The sequence below is a fragment of the Pseudopodoces humilis genome, chromosome 2 (genome assembly GCF_049639895.1).
Source record: "Pseudopodoces humilis isolate 2021_Gansu_Grassland_sample_001 chromosome 2, ASM4963989v1, whole genome shotgun sequence".
Taxonomy (NCBI): domain Eukaryota; kingdom Metazoa; phylum Chordata; class Aves; order Passeriformes; family Paridae; genus Pseudopodoces; species Pseudopodoces humilis.
In genome coordinates this window covers 77,784,245-77,801,777 of record NC_142201.1, presented here as the reverse complement: position 1 = coordinate 77,801,777, position 17,533 = coordinate 77,784,245, and the positions used below count along the sequence as shown (strand labels likewise).

At 45.3% G+C, this 17,533-nt stretch overlaps 1 protein-coding gene across 1 annotated transcript in view; it reads left to right on the top strand.

Moving 5' to 3' along the window:
- AMOTL1 (angiomotin like 1) overlaps positions 1 to 17,533 on the top strand; it is a 54,070-nt gene that overhangs the window by 22,505 nt on the left and 14,032 nt on the right. Inside the window, exons 4-7 of the mRNA XM_005516199.3 lie at positions 2,157 to 2,433; positions 6,490 to 6,634; positions 7,683 to 7,772; positions 14,083 to 14,228. Coding sequence (XP_005516256.2) covers positions 2,157 to 2,433; positions 6,490 to 6,634; positions 7,683 to 7,772; positions 14,083 to 14,228 — 658 coding nt within the window. The remainder of the gene's footprint in view (positions 1 to 2,156; positions 2,434 to 6,489; positions 6,635 to 7,682; positions 7,773 to 14,082; positions 14,229 to 17,533) is intronic.

Here is a 17,533-nt window from a genome sequence, read left to right as displayed (position 1 = left end):
AGCACTCCAGCAGGTTGCCCAGAGAAGTTCTGGATGCTCTGTCATAGAAAGTGTTCAAGGCCAGGTTGGTTGGAGCCCTGGGAAGCCTCATCTAGTGGAAGGTGTTTGAGCCTGTGACAGGGTGACTGGACTAGAAGGTTTTTAAAGATCACTTCCAACCCATGCCATTCTGTGATTCTGTGAATTCCTGTGTTTTGTTGTGAAGTGTCATACAGCACCTCCCTGGCTTCATGTCTTTTAGAAAGTTTTATCCACATTTAGCTCCTTAGTTATTAGCCTGCACCTCTGCCAGAGAACTAATAGGCCTGGGACTGAGAACAGCACTTTTGGCCCTGGGAGCTGCCCAGGGGCAATGTCCCCTCTCCTGTGCTGCCTCCGTCGATATTTAATTTACAGCCTTTTAGAACATGTCTGTGCTAGGCAGGTAAAAGCCATCTCAAGGCCAGGCTGAGCTCAGCACAGCTTTCCTTAGTGCTGGCTGCATGAAGCTCTGCTGGGATCTTCTTCCCAGGGACACTGGTCTGTATTTCTGACCAGGTTAGCAGTGTACTTGTGTTCGGTGTTTCCTCCATTTCAGTACCTTTCTGTGCCAGAGTGGATGCATTGGGCAAAGCTGGGATGAGAGTGTGGGGCTGTGTATGTGCTCTGTCTGGGGCCCTGCAGAGCCAGTTTGCTTTCACTCTAGTTTGGACAGAAGATTAAGGCTGCATTGTCATCTTTCTTTGCTGTTGTGGCAATGACAAGTTTGTTAGAGCAGTGCTGTTCATTTTCTAGGGCAGGATTTTAAAATTGCCTTCACTTTTCAGCTTTGTTCTACTGCAGTTGAAGGAAATGATGGGTTATTGTCAGTAGAATTAGGTCAACACTGAAGGCTTTTGAAAACCTCTTTTTGAGAAGCAGTGTAGGTGCTGAAGACAACAGTAACCATAATTACTATGTATTCATACAGCACAAAATTGTCTGTCTAAGAAAAAATACTCATGGATATTTGAGGCCTAGTGGGGTAAATACTATTGTTCGTTATGTCTTGTGCCTTGTTTCGGGTACAGAAATAAAGGTGATGATATCAGCAGCAAGCCTAATAGCTTGTAGTTATGTTAAAATACAAATCCCAGGAGGTGCTTGACTGCAGACTTCAGGTGGGGTCCAGCAGCCAGCTTGTTTTCCAGCCAGACTGGGCCCTGACACTGAGGTACCAAGTGGTCTGGGTTGAGTTTATTTAACAAGATCCATGTAGAAATTTCAGAACTTGGGCATCAGGGCTGAGGAGTGGCTCAGCCTGTGCACAGTGAGATTTTGCCTGGGGCTGCTTCCCCTGGCCAAGGCTTCAGGGGCTGCCTGTGCAGTGGATGGAGGGATGGAGGTGGGTTGGGTGAGGGACTCTGATCCCATCTGGCTGTTGGGTGCAGGTTTACCCTCACTGTTCAGATATCCTCCTGGATTATCTTCCAGCCATTGCAAATTATGATTCAGATGTATTGTAGTGCTGCCTGCTAGTAAGCCTAGTTCACAAGCAGATCCACTACCAGCTCACTTCCTATTCTTCCCTGATGAGAGTCTGGTGAGTGGTAGACACCCTTAATCGGGGAGTGACACAGTGAGGTTTCCCACTGGAAGATGGCTTTCATGGCTCACTGTGAATGAATGGGGCTGTGCCTCCAGCAGTCCTGAAGCAGCACTTTCCTTTTCCACTTGCTAAAGCCACTCAGGGATGCTGCTTTGCTCACATCACTTCCTCTTGCCTCCCAACTCAGCTGATCCGCTGGTCTTGTTCTGGGCAGGGAGTGGTGTTCAAAGGGTGAGTAATGCATCCCTTGTGTTTTCTTCAAGCCTGCCAGCTTATGCTTCTCAGCTATGGCTGGAAGGGAAGTCAGGGAAAGGCTGGCTGCTTCTGAAGTATTAGCTGCACACCTATGCAAAAATGCTGGTTTTGAGTCAGTGCTTCCTTTATCCGTTCATACCAGATGTGTACTTCATTGTTAAGAGCAGGCGAGGAGACAATTTACCCAGTCTCTGCTGTGATTGTTGGTATTTAGGAGTTGTGACTGTCCAGTTATAACACTATTAATAAACCATGCAGTCATTAGGTGAAAGCTCCCGTAAGCATTTTGAGGGTGTGTGGCTCTAACACTTCCCCCATGTGTGCTTTCCCACAGCCGACAATGCCAGCCGCCCTTCCCGCCGCCGGCGGCCCAGCAGCACAGCCCCATGTCCTCGCAGGCCACCGCTGGCCCTCTGCTCCCAGGCTCCCTGCCCCCGCTGCCGGCCCCTGTGGCTGCCCAGACCCCAACGCTGCCAGGCCAGCAGCTGACACCCGACGCCTTTGCCATCATGGAGCGGGCACAGCAGATGGTAGAGATGCTCTCCGAGGAGAACCATGTGCTGCGGCAGGAGCTGGAGGGGTACTACGAGAAGGCAGACAAGCTGCAGAAGGTAGGTGTAGAGACTGGGAGGGGGCCCGGCCAGGATAACCATCTTGGTGCTTCTATCTTTGGGCAGCTGTTCTTCATAGCTGTGTCTCTGCAATGGAGATGCACCACTGGCTGTCTCTAACCACTCCTTCTCCGTGGTGGTCTCACAAAAGAGTAATCCTGTGCCTTGTGGGCTCCACTGCCTTAGGATAAAACAGTGCAGCCCATCAGATATCTCTCAGCTGGATATTTTCCCCTTCCAGCCTTCCATGCTGGCCTCACTGGAGCTTTCCCTGGAAGTCTTCCATGGGCAATATGTTCCCGTGTAGCAGGGTCCTGCACCATCTGCACAGGGGTTAGAGATACAGGTGAGAACTACATGAAGAGCACATTCTCATCTGTCCCAAGCAGTCTTGTCCAGCACAATAAGCTCATGTGGTGCTCTACACTCTTGGGAATTGTAACAGCCACCAGTGGGGCTGTCCATTGTTTGGAAATGGATTAACTGGGTTGTCTTAGAGGCTTTCAGTTACTGCTCCTTGAGTTTCTAAGAACTGATGTTAAACATCCATTTGAACATGTTGGTTCTAAAAGCACTGCCCCCTTATCTGAAAGGACCATTTGATAAAGATTTCTACCAAAAAGATTTTTAAAGAATTTGCTAAAAACCCATTTTTCTAAGAGATCCTGCATCCTCTTTTCTGTAAGCAAGCAGGTGTTTCAGTGGAGAAGGGTGTGATGTCTTGTGCACTGCCTGGGGTGAGAAGATGAAGAGTTGTATCAAATGAAGTAGAAATTGCTTAAAACTGAGGCTTACTGAAGGCAAATCAGACATGCTCCCCAGAGCTGCTTTTTTTGGATCCCAAGGGCTTGGACCAAAGTACTTATTTAGGACCCTGCGTTACTATTTCATTTATGTCTTCCCACCACTTATACACAAATGAGCTTAGACTGCAGGTCTTTTCTCTCTGAGTTTAGGAGTCCATATAGGAACTCATTTTTTTTGTATGTTGTGTGGATCAGGGTGTTCTTGAAGACATCCTTCATAGAAGAAGCAGCTCTGAGAGACCATGCTCCAGCCTCAGCTTTGGGAAAAGTTTGTGATGATTTGTTCAGACAGATTACAAGAAAGACCAAGTGTTTTGTAGCTGCTGTCTTTTCTGCCTCCTTCTCTGCAACAAGATGAGTTGAATTTATTCACAGAATTTCCTAAACTTAGTTAAAAAAATGTTCACAGCAACATTAACTATTCATGAAGAAATCTGCAAAAACTTTAATACTGACTGCTCTGTGGCCTTTGTGGGCAGAAAGAAATATTCCAGCTATTAATTTCACAAAAGCTGCGTTGTTCAGTAAAAGGTATTTAAGTGTAATGCCCTATAAATATGCCAGTTTTTTCACTCTTGGAAATGGCTCTCTCTTTATCTTGGATGCCCTGCAAGTCTATTGCATCAGACACCAACAGAAAGGTATTCAAGCATGGCCTGAAGTCTCACTTCAGTCAGTAAAGTGTGGACTTGAGTCCCATTGAGTTTGGGGGAATGTAAGCGGAGTATTAAAGCGAAACACGTACTCAAGTGCATTTTTTCTTCAGGAAACCAAATCTCTAACACATGGTATCCCTCCCATGCTGCTTTTGCTGTGTTTGAGCACAAGGTCAGGGCAGGTCTTCCTCAGTTCCCACAAGCATTGCCTCTGAAAATGTGATTGAGTTAAATTATGTACTCTGGATGTGAAAACTCTTCCCTCTTGTTGCAAGTGGAAAGGTCAAGAAGAGGTACTTCTTGATTGTTGGTAGCAGATTTATTCTAGGTAGGACCACCTTCCCATCACTTTTATTCATTACAGAATAGGAGAAGTTAGAGAAAGTTAGCCTGACTTGTAGGACTCCCTGGGCATTTGTATAAACAGATCAGTTCTGAGGGTTGTCACATCTTCAGTTGTGTGTGAACAGACTTTTTTTGTAGAGAGGTACAAGGTGGTGATGAATCTTTGTGCTGTTTGATAAGTTGCCTCATTTTCTTACCTAAAAAGAAGAGGAATTGTGTGCATTTAATTTTGAACTTCTTGATTTTCCCTTTTCTGAGCAGTGTTACTTTGCTGAAGTTTAATTGCCAGACTGGGCTGGCTCTTTCCCATGCCACATGTGTGGGTTGTTTGAGTGGGTTGGCTCCAGAAGCTACCAGGCAGAGAAAAGGCTGAATTGTTTTTTTTCCTCCTGCATGGAAGAAAGAGAAGGAAATCCCAGAGCTGTAGAGAAATGCCAACACAATTTATGGCTGTTCTGCTCTCCTTGAATTTTGTTCAATGCTGATGGAGCACTTGCTAGAGCAGGTTCTCTGCCTCCAGGGCTGTGGGCTGTGTGGTGATGTGTTTAGGAAAATACCAGCATATAGAGGTGGAAGCAGAGCCCTTGTGGTAACCAGCAGCATTGGGCCAAACTCTTAGGCTGTGGAAACCCACTTTTGTGCTGGCAAATCTGCTTTGCTGTGGTAGGAGCTCTCTGGAGAAAGCATCTTCTCCTGCAGATAGTGGCTTCCCAAATTCCTGAACAATTTGGAGTGTGAATCAAATTAAAGCATCTTGATAAGGGCATTGTTCAAATGCCTTTAAAGCACTGATGCTTGGGGCATCGACCACCTCTCTAGGAAACCTGCTTCAGGGTTTTACCACCCACTCAGGAAAGAAACACTCTCTCATGTCTAGTCTCAATCTCCCCACTTGTTTCAGCTTTTGTGCTTGTGAACAAGCTGGAAACAGAAATTGGGGAAGGAAATCTGGCTTCCCCATCATGGCTCTGGTAGGCTTTCCTTGGTGCATGGTTTGGAGGTGCTGCCTGCTCAGGGGCTGTATCTTGACAGAGTGGCTCCAGTATTGTGGGAGGTGCAGGTCCAGGCTGCTGGAGCCTGGTTTCAGGTTCCTACACACACAGTGGGGTTCCTACACACATGCTCCAGCAACCTTGGAGCTTTTATTCTGCAAGAGCTGCAGCTGGAAAATCATGCCTGAAGCTTACTGAGAGGGACCTAACTCCTCAGCAAGTGGAGGTGAGCTCACACCCTGGCTTCAAAAATCTTGAATCTGTCCCACCCATGACTCAAGGGGCCAAAAAAGCGCCAGATTTAGAAAGGTGTGTGGGAGGCTGTATATGTGTTTTGGTTTTCCAGCCTGTGCACATTATCAAGCCTTTCTCTACAAACAAAAGGGCCAGGCATGCAGGAACAGATACCCACATCAGTGTTCACCATCTCTGCAGCAATGATTTTACCAAAGCTGTATCACTTGACATTATCTTGTTAAAAGAGTTGGATGGATTGAGCTGAACAGCAAAACTACACCATGGACTATTCTTCTGTCAGTTGGACTCTGGTCTTAAGATGTGAGTTCACCACTAAGGGTTTCTTCTGCATACCCTGCCTGGAGTTTGCCAGATTTCAAGGAGATGAAGTTAAGAAGATTGAAAACCTGAAACAATTGGTTCTGTCTGTTAGAGTCTCTCTTGTATAAAGCAGTCTTCAGTCAAGGATAGAAAGGAATGGATCACAGTAATTTAAAAGCGACATGAAGCCAGAGCTGAGCCTAAAATAATTTTGGTGGCATTCAGAGCTCAGAGACAAATTTTGGATCAGGGACCTGTTGAGAAATAAATGTTGCCTTGTGCACCCTTTCTAGGAGAGAATATAGTCCACATAAGTACACCATTTCCTGTTTTTCTCCTCTTGGATGGCATTAAAGCAGTCATCATGGTCATAGACTAGAGGCAACCAAGCAGTTCCATCAAGTCTAGCCCACCTCAAGCTTTTTTGGGAGCTGCAAATGGGGTGTTCTGAGCCGTTGTGACATGGTGAGCTGCCTCACAAGGTGTTTACAGGGGGTCTCCACTACAGGAGCCACCAGCGTTGCTGGGGCTTCATGCCATCCTCTGCCAGGGAGATTGGTCATTGCAGAGTTGGTGACTGGCGTGACATGGGACATGAGCATTGTCCTGACCCCTTGTGTCTTACTGGAATGTGCTGGGCAAACACTGGGACCGGACACATTCCTGCAGGGCTTTAACAGGAACTCTCTTTCCTTTCAGTTTGAAATAGAGATTCAGAGGATTTCAGAAGCTTATGAGGGTTTGGTCAAGACCACCACTAAGAGGGAGTCTCTGGACAAAGCAATGAGAAACAAACTTGAAGGAGAAATTAGGAGACTTCATGACTTCAACAGGGATCTCCGTGGTACGTTACAGTTGCTTGTAGTTTTTTTTCCCCTCCAGTTGACATGGTATTTCCTTTACAAACTCCAGAGGAGCAGGCTTTAGAGGAGTGGCTTTGTACAATATTTAGATACACATCTTGAGATGCCCTGCTCATTGGCGTTAGACAAAACTGCTGTCACACCCCCATGGCAAAAAAACCTTCTGGCAAAGTGTAGGAATTGGCTTCAGATGGTGCCTTTGTGTTCAGAATTTAAAAATATGGATTTGACATCAAGGCCACCAGTCACAGTATCCTGTCCACTCCTGAAGAGCAAATTGTAATGTAGAGCAATGCTGCGCTACCTGTAAATCTCCAAGGTCAGTGCCTTCACAGACCAGTAGCAAGTATCAAAGGGTATCTCTTTTTAAAAAAACTTACAATTGAGGGTGTATCCTTTTGAGAAAGGAAATGGAGGATATGTCGGGTAACTATTGCCCATCCAGGTTCCTGATGGAGGGTACTTTGATACTCTTATGATACTGCTTATGCAGTCAGTGAGCTGACTTACAGTTTTTACAGTGGTGCAAGGTGGGCCATGTGGTCTTTTTGAAGGGGGGAGGTTTCTGAAGGCAGGAGGTTCCCAGAGGAAGCAGTCCTTGGCTGCAGAAAATGCCTTCTTTCCCAGGGCAAGGAGTGGTCACTGGGCTAGGGGGGCTGCCTGTCCTCAGGATGTCTTGCTGCACCAGGGGCAGCTCTTCACTTCAGGAGAGCAGCCATCCCCTTTGCAAAGTTGGATAATTCAGATTGCAGATGCCTTGTGCATTTTGAGTAGTGTGAGAGATGATTGCCTGGGCATGTCAGCTGTGAATGGCAGAGGCTTTCCTCCCAGTTTCTGTGAATCTGAATAACACAGCTTCATGGAAGAGGTCAAAGGCTTCATCTTTTATGTATGTGTCAGCCTCCATTTTAATATCCTCCTTCAGAGAGTCTATTTATATTGCTCTGCTGGCATGCATCTTATTTTCTTGGTTGGCCTACAATTTTATATACATATATTTATACTTGAAGTATTTCCTGTTTTTTGCAGAACGACTGGAAACAGCCAATAGGCAGCTGGCCAGCAGGGACTTCGATGGGCACGAGGATAAGGCAACAGAGGGCCTTTATGCCACTCAGAGTGAGTACTGTGCTTATCTGTTTGGAAGATGCAGATATATATATACATATATATATGCATATATACATGGACACATATATACATGGTGGAGGTGAATACTTTGCTTTTAATTGTTATCCTTCTTGTGGCTTGGTTTTACTCAGCTAATTCATCACGTACTCTTGTTTAAGCTGCAGACGGGATTGTTTAGGGTAGGGTTTTTTCTCTCTGAGCACCAAAACCAAGCAGTGGGAGTTAATGGTAACACAACTTAGCTTATTTTTGATAAATATTTATCTGAAGTTGTGAAGTGTTGCTTGCAGAGATAATCTCTAAGGATTGAATGCTTTTTAGAGAAGCCAGATTCTTCTCTTGGCTGGGAAAAGCTCAGAATGAGCTCTGCTGACTAGTTGTCAGTGCCATGGTTTGACTAACAACAGAAAGAGCAGAGCTCAACCATGCTTTTTACAAAGGACTGAAATGACAAAGATTTTACAGCTTCTATTGCTATGGAAGCATCCATTCCCAATACATAGTAGGTTCCCAAAATGACTGGCTGTAGTGCTGCTGATTTCCTTGCCATGCATTGATGTGTGTGTGACCATCCAACCCGAGCAGCTGGATGCTGTGTGGCAGTTTGTGGCTTCTTTTGTATCCTAAGCATCTTCAGCATGCTTCCAGAAGGGTTTGGCCACCTGGAGGCTGTGCAGTGTCTTGTGAGCTTAAATCCCGGTGAAGCTCATGGCTGTGTACAGCTCACCCTTTTGTTTTATCACACCAAGAGCTTCCTTGGAAGATGAGCTGCAACTGCAGTGGAGAACCATCCACCTCCATTAGCATTGCGGAGTTTGGAATTATTCAGCATGCCTCATCACCAGCCCTGTAACATCCAGCAGCTGCTTCAAATGCTAGAGAGCCTTCTCCTGGCTCCCACCAGCAGCAATGATGCCAGCATGGCTGACTGGTACATGTGGGCACAAACCAGAAAATAATCCAGTGATCTTTTCCATGACGTGTTAGCTTTGCCATATTAGCAAATGGCATAAAGGTGTGTAGATACTGCTGCAAACCCAACAGGATGATCTCTGAAGGAAATGGCATTGCTGTATAAATCTTGTCATCCTCGGGAAGAGTTCAAATGGGGTAAGCTGCTCAGTGGAAACTGGAGACTGGGATCTGCTCTCTTTGTGTAGAGACAGCCTGGCAGTGTTGTTATATGCTGTTACAACAAGGAGAAGTTAAATCCCCAGAATGGGCCCAATTTGAGTTCTTTCCCAGCACATAAACATGCTCTGTGCTTCTACTGATAAATAGCTAGCGGTGAAACTTTGTGCTGTGCACTCAGCATATTGCTGCAATCAATTCACAGCTTACAAACAAATATAGCTTTTTGGATCCTATCACATAAGAAGGTCTGGATGCTTGGAGTGTCTCCTGGCTAGGCCAGAGAGCTAAATGTTACTAATGCAATGCAGAGTGCTTCCAAGAATAGAAAAATGGGCACACGTAAAGCAGGTCCTCTTCAGTCATGTTCTTTGGGCTGCTGGGACACGCACAGTACTGACCTTGATGTCAGGGCATCTACCTAAAACATCCCTCTCAGAGTCCATAAAAGGTTCTGCTTGGAAATCCTCTGTTGCTGACTACATTTATACACTGATGTCTGTGTGTTTCTGAGTCTTCCAGAGGGGCAGACCGTGACTGGGGTTTGCTTGTACCTCACTGCTGACCTGGGGGTTTTTGCAAGGACAGTTTGTATCTTCCTCATGTCATTTAATGGGATGCACAGGCAGAAGACTGAGAAGGAAACTGAGTTTTAGCTGCTTTATATACGCTGAGATTGAAATAGTAATTTTTAGAAGAGGAGAAAAATGTTTGTTGTGGAAGTGATGTTTTGTTTTTTTCCTAAGAGTAGAAGGTTATTAAGTAAATGCAGGTTAGTAAACGCAAATTTTAATTTTCATTAGGAAGGCAAAAGCAAATTTATATGTTTGTGGAAGACAGATGGGGAACATGACCCAAGTTATATAAGAAGACTCCAACATCAGCGGTTTCCTAAAAGTTGTCATTTTTAAGCCACTCTGGTGATGAGCTGAAGAAAGAAAGATAAGATTCTTGAGGCTGGTAATACTGCATACCAATTTTTCTATGATAAAACTCCAGTAATGGGAAAAACTCCCTGAGAAAGAAATCTGGCAAGGCAGGATGTTAAAGGATCATTACTCAGTTCCTTGCAGAGCTTTCCATTAGCAGTGCAACGGTGCAGAGAGTCATGCGCTCTGAGATGGAGACTGCAGGTGACAAGAAGGTCTTATTCTTTCCAATAATAATAGACAAAGCCAGGCCACATGCCTCTAAGGATTGAGTGCTAGGCATTTGTGCCTAGGAAAAACACTACTGTTCTATCGGGGGCTGGAAAATACACTGTATTAGTTTGAAGATAATTATGTGATGTTTTTCTAGGGAAAAGGGTTTTTTTTGAGGAAAGGCATGAAGCAGTGACTGATGAGGGCATATGGACACATACAGGCAGGAGAGGAGACATTCAGGAGGAGGCTAAGAGATGCTGTGGGAAGGAAGAAGCAGGAAGATTGAGGATGGTTTCAAGGGCATAGGGCTGAGAGACAGCTTAAATTTTGTATCTTGGGAAAAATATGTTCTGGTGGAGTGTGAGAATTTTGTGTCGCTTTTGTGGGGGGTTTCGGAACTGTGGGAGCACTGTTTATTCAGGTGTCTGGGACGGACTGAGGTCTGTGCCCATCCACATGGCTCTGCATCTGTTAGTGGGGATGCATGGACAGTTTTAGCAGTGTGTTGATAGAGCCTTATGTTTTGTGAGGGTGTTCAGTTCATGTGCTGTGAGCTTGTGCATATATCTCTGTCCCAAATATCCCAGGCAAAGAAATGTTCCCATTTCCAGACCGGAAATAATCAGGAAATAATCTACATTGCTGCTCCAGGCCTCCCTTGGCCCAGCTTTGTCAGCATCAAACCACAGCTGCAGAGGACTGAGTGAGGCTTGGACAGGTGGAGTGCTCTGCTGCTCCTCTGGAGGGAAACCTCAGTATCTGGGCCTGGCAACCTGGCCCTACTTAATGTGCAGAGAATTTAGTAAAGCTGAAAGGTCTTTAGAGCAGGCAACAAGGTCCTGTCCTCATTTCAGGTTCCTTCTGACAGTCAGTCTGGGGAGACTGTCAGAGCATGAGGACCCATCCTGTCTGTCTGTGCTGTCTCGCAGCTGTGGCTGTTTGGGAAGGTTGGGCCACTGGAGTTGGCTGGGACACAGCTTGATCTAGGTGAGCAGAAGTGGCTTTTGTGCCCCATCCTGGTACATCAGCTGGTCTGAGGGTGACAGGAGCAGCTGCCATGGCATACACCTGTGACCAGGGACGGTGGATGGCAGAGCTCCTCCACACACGTGCCGTGTCAGGAGCTGCAAGACTGACGAGAGGCTGAAGAAGTCCCTCAGGTTTCACTGAGGAAAGGCATGGTCCCTGGAAAGCATCTGTGGAATTAACAGCTGTGAGTGAAGAGCCACCATTGGGAAATGAAAACATGCATAAGAGAAATTATTGGAAGTGCTGCAAGGGATGTGGTATGGGATCCCACTCTTGTTTGCAGGAAATCTCCTGCAGCCAAATTAGTCTCCGGCTGCCGTAATTTGATCTATTTTCTTCTGCCAGCAGTGGTCATTTTGTAGTAGCAAGGACTGTCTTTAAAATATGTCCATGTTGCCACTCTGCAACATCAGAGCAAGGCAAAAATCAGCTTGGGATGTATTGAGATGGTCATTAAATTGGTCAAATAAGTTGATGCTCGGATGTAATGTGTGCTAAGATGGGAGTCACATCTGAGTTACACTAAATCTGTGTCATCTCATACCTGTATCTTTTTGTCTAAAGTTTCCATTTCAAAGCAGATTCAAGACTTGTCTACTTTTGATGCGCTTACCCAGCCTGACGAGTCAGAAAGCCTGTTTGAGAAGTACTGAAGCAGCCTCCTTGCTTTTTCCCCTTTCTTCTACCCAGCCAGAGTACAGGTGTAATATCCACAGTGAGTGGAGGTACAGTAGTCAGAGGCAGGCTGTAGAAAGCTGTGAGATTACAAAAGTAAAGTACTTATAAAATGTACCTCCAGGGTTTTACAGTATGAAGCTGATGCAGAGAGGTGTTGAGACCTGTTCAGGAAATTTTTCTTGCCAGCTTTTTAGTGGTGATTATTTTGTGAATTTGTGTATGATTTGTCCTCTTTTGGTGGGATAGAAAGTTCAGTCCAACAGGGTATGCTGAGGGCTTCAGCTTCTGTGAGTGGATGTTGAAAATGAAGATTCCAAGTCCTGTTTTGCTATGTGTTATCCCCATGTGTAACATGAAACATGGGTTTCAAATCCAGAGCAGAGCATGTGTGGTCCCAGCATGAGGTGGTGGAGTGGAGGGCTGAAATAGCGTTCATCTTCCAGCTTCCTCACCCTCTAATGACATTAGCTCCCTGATAATTTGCTCAGGTTTACACTTTCCTACAATAGATATTAATGTTCCTTCTGACTAATCTGATTGAAATAAATATTTTTGCATTGAAGGAAGAGGTCTGCATGTTTAATGTAAAATCCCTTGCCAACAAGGGAAGAGGAAGGCCCCCATCATACCAAGATGGCTAATGGTGCGGTGTCCACAGCACTCACTGGGCTTTGCTTGTGGGCTTTGCAGTGACCAGCATGATGGCGTTGCTGCCAGGATTTCTTATGAGGTGCTCTGAGTTCCTCCTTTTAGGATAGATGAGAAGACAGCTCAGTGGGTTTGGGCTCACCTCATCCACTTTTGCCTTGTTCCACATGACTCAGCTTGTGTACATCTCACCTCACTGCAGGCACCTGCTGATTGTGCATGAATTAAACCTGTTCTCATCCCACTTGACATTAAGAACGAATGTGGCCCTGCTGGGGGAGAATTTCAGTTCAGGTCTGAAATGGAATGGCTTTGGCCATGCAAAGTTTTCTGACCCTGCTTGGGGGAAGGTGGGTGGTTGGGTTTCCAGCTTGAGTTGTCACGTTTGGGTGGCATGAGCTGGATGTTTGGGGCAGATTTCCCATATTTCATTGTTTTTGAATCAACTTTTCACTTCAGTTAAGAAATTATAAATTATGTAATGCTATGTTTTAAAAATCAAAAATCAAAACAATATTTAATTGATGCCAAATTAATTTTTGGAGGAAATTTTCCTTTCTGGAGACTTCGTAAGTATCTATTTTTGTTGTCATTCAGAATGAAGGCCAGATTTTGAAATTTCAGATGTCACTGAATGAAACCTCGATCCTCTGCTCACTCCAGTCATTTAACTATTTGTGTTCTGACATCAGGGGTCCAGTGATTGGCCCGTGACACTCGTATTCCCAGAAATGGCTTCTCAGCACTGTCAGGGCAGAAGCAGATGGAGCCAAGCATTTCCCCAGGCAGCTTGCCAGCAAAGTCAATGGTGGGCCTGCAATTTGTTGCTGAAGACAAAGATGTGAGCAGAGCTGACCGAATTTAGCCAGTTGTTTATTTTTTAATGTTGTTTTAAATCTTACCCAGAAAAGGGATGATTTTTCAGCCCAGAGGTTATCTACATGCTTTAGTCTCACTTGTGATGCTTAACAGAAGGGGAGCACTGGTCACTGGGTCCTTAAGTCCTGCAGGTCTGGAAGGTCACCCAGGACCCCCATTAGCCTGAAATGTCTCCCACAGCCTCCCTTTTCTCTGCATGGTCAGAGAAGGCGTGTACAGAGGCCTCCTATCAGTTTCTTCATTACTGTTTTCCCCTCTCTCCATTTTCGGGCTCAGATTTCTGTTTACTATTTGGCTTCTTCAGATTTTCTCATGGTAAAAAGCATGAGGTACAGCACAGCCCACATCCATGGGGCTGAGGTTTCTTGCCCATTACAGAAGGCAGCAGCATTGAAGCTGGCAGCTACAAGCAGCTCTTGATGTAGGGTGTTCTGTAAAAAAGGGCTAGCTGGTGCAAGCCAAAATTTTGCTGGGGGATGCGCTAGCAGTTCAGCAGAATGGAAAGCTGCAAGGCAGTGCTGGGGGGCACAAGCTCTGCCAGTGCAACTGCAGTCCAAGCTGCTGCTCGTCTCTGCTGCTGGTGTAAGGCTGGGCATTGAGGGGCTGAGCCCTGGCAGCAGAAGCTCCTTGCCTGTTGTGTCTCAGCACTGTGTTGTAAAGGCCCTACTCGCTGCTGCTTTTCATAATTTTTGTTTTTCTAGGGGGGGGTGGCAGCTTACCTCTGGTTTGTGGCCTGGGGCCTGTGAGCTGTCCTCATGGAGTGGCTCTTGTTCTTGTCTTTCTTTCAGACAAAGAGCACTTGAAGGAGAAGGAAAAGTTGGAGATGGAGCTGGCAGCTGTACGTTCAGCCAACGAGGATCAGCGGAGGCACATTGAAATCCTTGACCAGGCCCTGAACAATGCACAAGCCAAGGTTATCAAGCTGGAAGAGGAGGTGAGGCATGGACAATATTTCTGTGCTCTAAGGATAGACATGTCTCATGGCTAGTCCTTTCTCCACCCAAGTCCTGATTCTCTTCTACCCACAAAGTACTAGGTCTCCCTCTTTCCCTTGCACTTGCCCTTTTATAGAGAAAATGTGTGGTTACAAATACTGAGCCAAACAAGCAAGCAAAGGAGACCATAGATGTGTCAGAAAGCAAAGCCTTAAAGTGTAGCCAGGAACAATATCAAATTCAGCTAGATGGTGGCTGAGGTAATGATAGTATTTAACAGGAAAAATTGAATGAAAAACTGACTCCTCACTAACCTGTGACTGTGATAGAGACATGTGATGTTAGTACATCCCATTTCTCACCAAAGAGTACCAGAAAGCTTTTGAGACGTGCACAGCAACGCAGCAGTGCAGGGCTTGGTGACTTCACATCTTAAAATATCTGGCTGGAAGCAGACTGACTGAGCAGGATTTAGATTGACAGGTTTTATCTGAGAGCTGAAGAGAGCCTGTCATATTGTGGGACCCAAGAAGTGCAAAACTCCCAAGAGGTCTTTAAGCAGTAATCATATAAGCCTGATAGTGAAAATAGGTATTCAGATGGGAAGAGAAATTCCAGGCAGAGGGGGCTCTTTAAACTGACAGACAGAACAATACCTGCTATTAGTTGGAAGTCAAAGCTAGACAAATTCAAAGTGGAAATAATGCTCAGTTTTAACTGTAACTAAGAGTGACATTGTCAGTTCTCCATTACTGGTGAAGAAAGTCTCAATTTCTTCTGTTCCTTAAGGACCTTCAAATTGGGAGGTGTGGATCTAGTAACTATTTGAAAGTCTGTGCATTCTAGCAGATCGGGCAAAATTGTCAAAACAAGTTTGACCTTTTAGACCCCTAAAATCTTTGTCCCTGGGACCAACAGAGGGAGAATGTTTTATGGGAGGTAAAAGAACATGATCTTTACTATCTAAGTGGCCAGGTCACTGGTGATGGGAAGGCCGCTGATAAACCTCTGCCCTAGCAGGTTTGGTAGAGGTTCAGGCTCTGGCACAGACTGTTGGCATGATTTTGGGCAGCTCTGTTTGCCTTCAGAGCTTCATTTTCTACGTGCGCCCTCCCCAGGGCTGGCCAGGCGAGTGAAGGATGCAAGGGGTGTTGTGGGGAGCAGAGAAGGCCTTTCCCAAATACCTGCAATTAACTTAAGTGCCATTCATTGTCTTGGAAAGATGAAGGGAGAATTGACCTGTGTTTTTTTAAATGTTTTTAATTAACAATAAAATGACAATGACAGACTCCCTGTTAGGCTAGCCAGTGGTTACTTAGAGTCTGGAAAATTTAAAGTACTATATGTGAGTGCTGAAGGCATTGCTGGTTTGTACCTGACCATTGGCCCATTCTGACTCCCTGTTTAGAAACATTTTAAAAACTCCATTTCCTCAGATGGATGGACTCAACAGCAAGAAGAGGATTGCATTAAGTTTAACTGCTCCTTTGTTAGTTAGACGAAAGCCTGCTCACCATTCAGGTGTATTTGGAGCAGTCCCTTTGGGGGACTTTGGGGCCAGCATATCTTTAATCTGTACATAATTCACTTGACACTCTTTGGCTGAAAGGCAACCTGAGGTTTTCTATTTGCATTTCATTACAAAGGGCTGAATAAAGGAATGTTTTAGGTGGCAATGCCTGCTTCTACGTTCATGGCATCATGCAGGGGATGGGAAGAAATAGTGTTTAGCTTCTGTCTGGTCCACAGACTGTCAGTGTGGTACTGGCAGGTAACATTGGCTTGCTGAGTAAAGACTAATGAAGGCAGAATTATATACAGTGATTTCCTGGCAGGTGGTTCAAGAACCTGCCTTGTGCCTGCTGTGTTGTAGTAAGTTTGTTTGCAGCCTTAGGGCTCTAAGAGCATGGCAGTAGTCAGGTTTTAGTCTAGTCATCCAACAGAAATGTGCCTCTGCTGGATCTTGGATTGTGGACTGGTAGAGCTGAGGGGAGGTTAGATGTTCCCCTCTAAGGAGCTCTTAACCTGCTCAGGGCATAGCAGGTGTTATGGAGGCATTCCTGCCTGAGGCACTGTAGGTGTTAGAGAGGTGGTAATCTCCTGCCTTGGGCATGGTAGATCACAGAGGTGACATATATACAAAAGTGGTGCCATAGTAATTGCCAGAGTAAATCAGAGTCTTCAGCCTGACAAACCCATGTTGATCTGGTACCTTTAAACTTATTTTTTTCATTCTAGGGGCAGTTCAAATTAATTTTAGTCCAGCTGCTGTGTTTGAATTGTTCAAGGCAGTATCCGGCAGCTTGGGTGAAGTGCAGTTAATCTGGGGTTGCCAGCATGTGCCCAAACTCCAGCACTCACTTTCCCTTTTGTCCTGTTTCATGGCTGAATCAGAGCACCTTTTCAACAGTCTCCAGTGGTTTCTGGATCTTAATTAGACACATGCAGAAGATAAGTTGCAGTGTTAAACCTTCATTTTAAACCAGGGATTTTTACTATAATTCGGAATATATTGAGGAAAACACAAATTCAGTCAAATCAAAATGATTGTTATTATTGTTAACAGAGCTCTAGCTCATGCACTGCTTTGTAAATCTGCCCAGATTTCTTCTACCACCAGCATGTAATTAACAGCATTTTAAATCAAGCCTTGAGAAATAAGCAGTAGCTATTAAGTTGAATTAACATAAGATAGTGTTCTATGTAAATCTGCATTATCCTGAGTGCCTGCTAGTAGAAGGATTTAATTCAAAATGTGTAGGTGGTATTATCACCACATGTCATTTAGCAGACTGCTGCTGGAATCATGTGTCTGTTCCAGTCTTTGAATAGAAAACTGAATAATTGGAGAGGGCTCAGAAAGCAGCTGTACAATTTATTTGAGGTCCGGAATCTGTTCTTTGTTGGGAAGAATTACAGTGAAAAGTTGTCTGAGCTTCGGTCTGTGCACACGAACATGAATTGCTGAATGGATAAAATTAGAAGGGATGGCAGTGGATTATCTGGTCCAGCCTCCCTGCTCAAGCATCCTAGAGCACGTGGCACAGGACTGTGTCCAGATGGTTCTTGATTATCTACAGTGAGGGAGACTCTGCAACCTCTCTGGTCAATCTGTTCCAGTGCTCAGTCACCCACATAGTAAAGAACCCCCAGGCCCTTTTCTGCAGAGCTGCTTTCCAGCAGGTCAGCCCCCACCCTGTACTGGAGTATGGGGTTATTTCTCCCCAGGTGCAGGGCTCTGCATTTGCCCCTGTTGAATTTCAGATGGTTCCTCTCTGCTCATCTCTCCAGCCTGCTGAGGTCC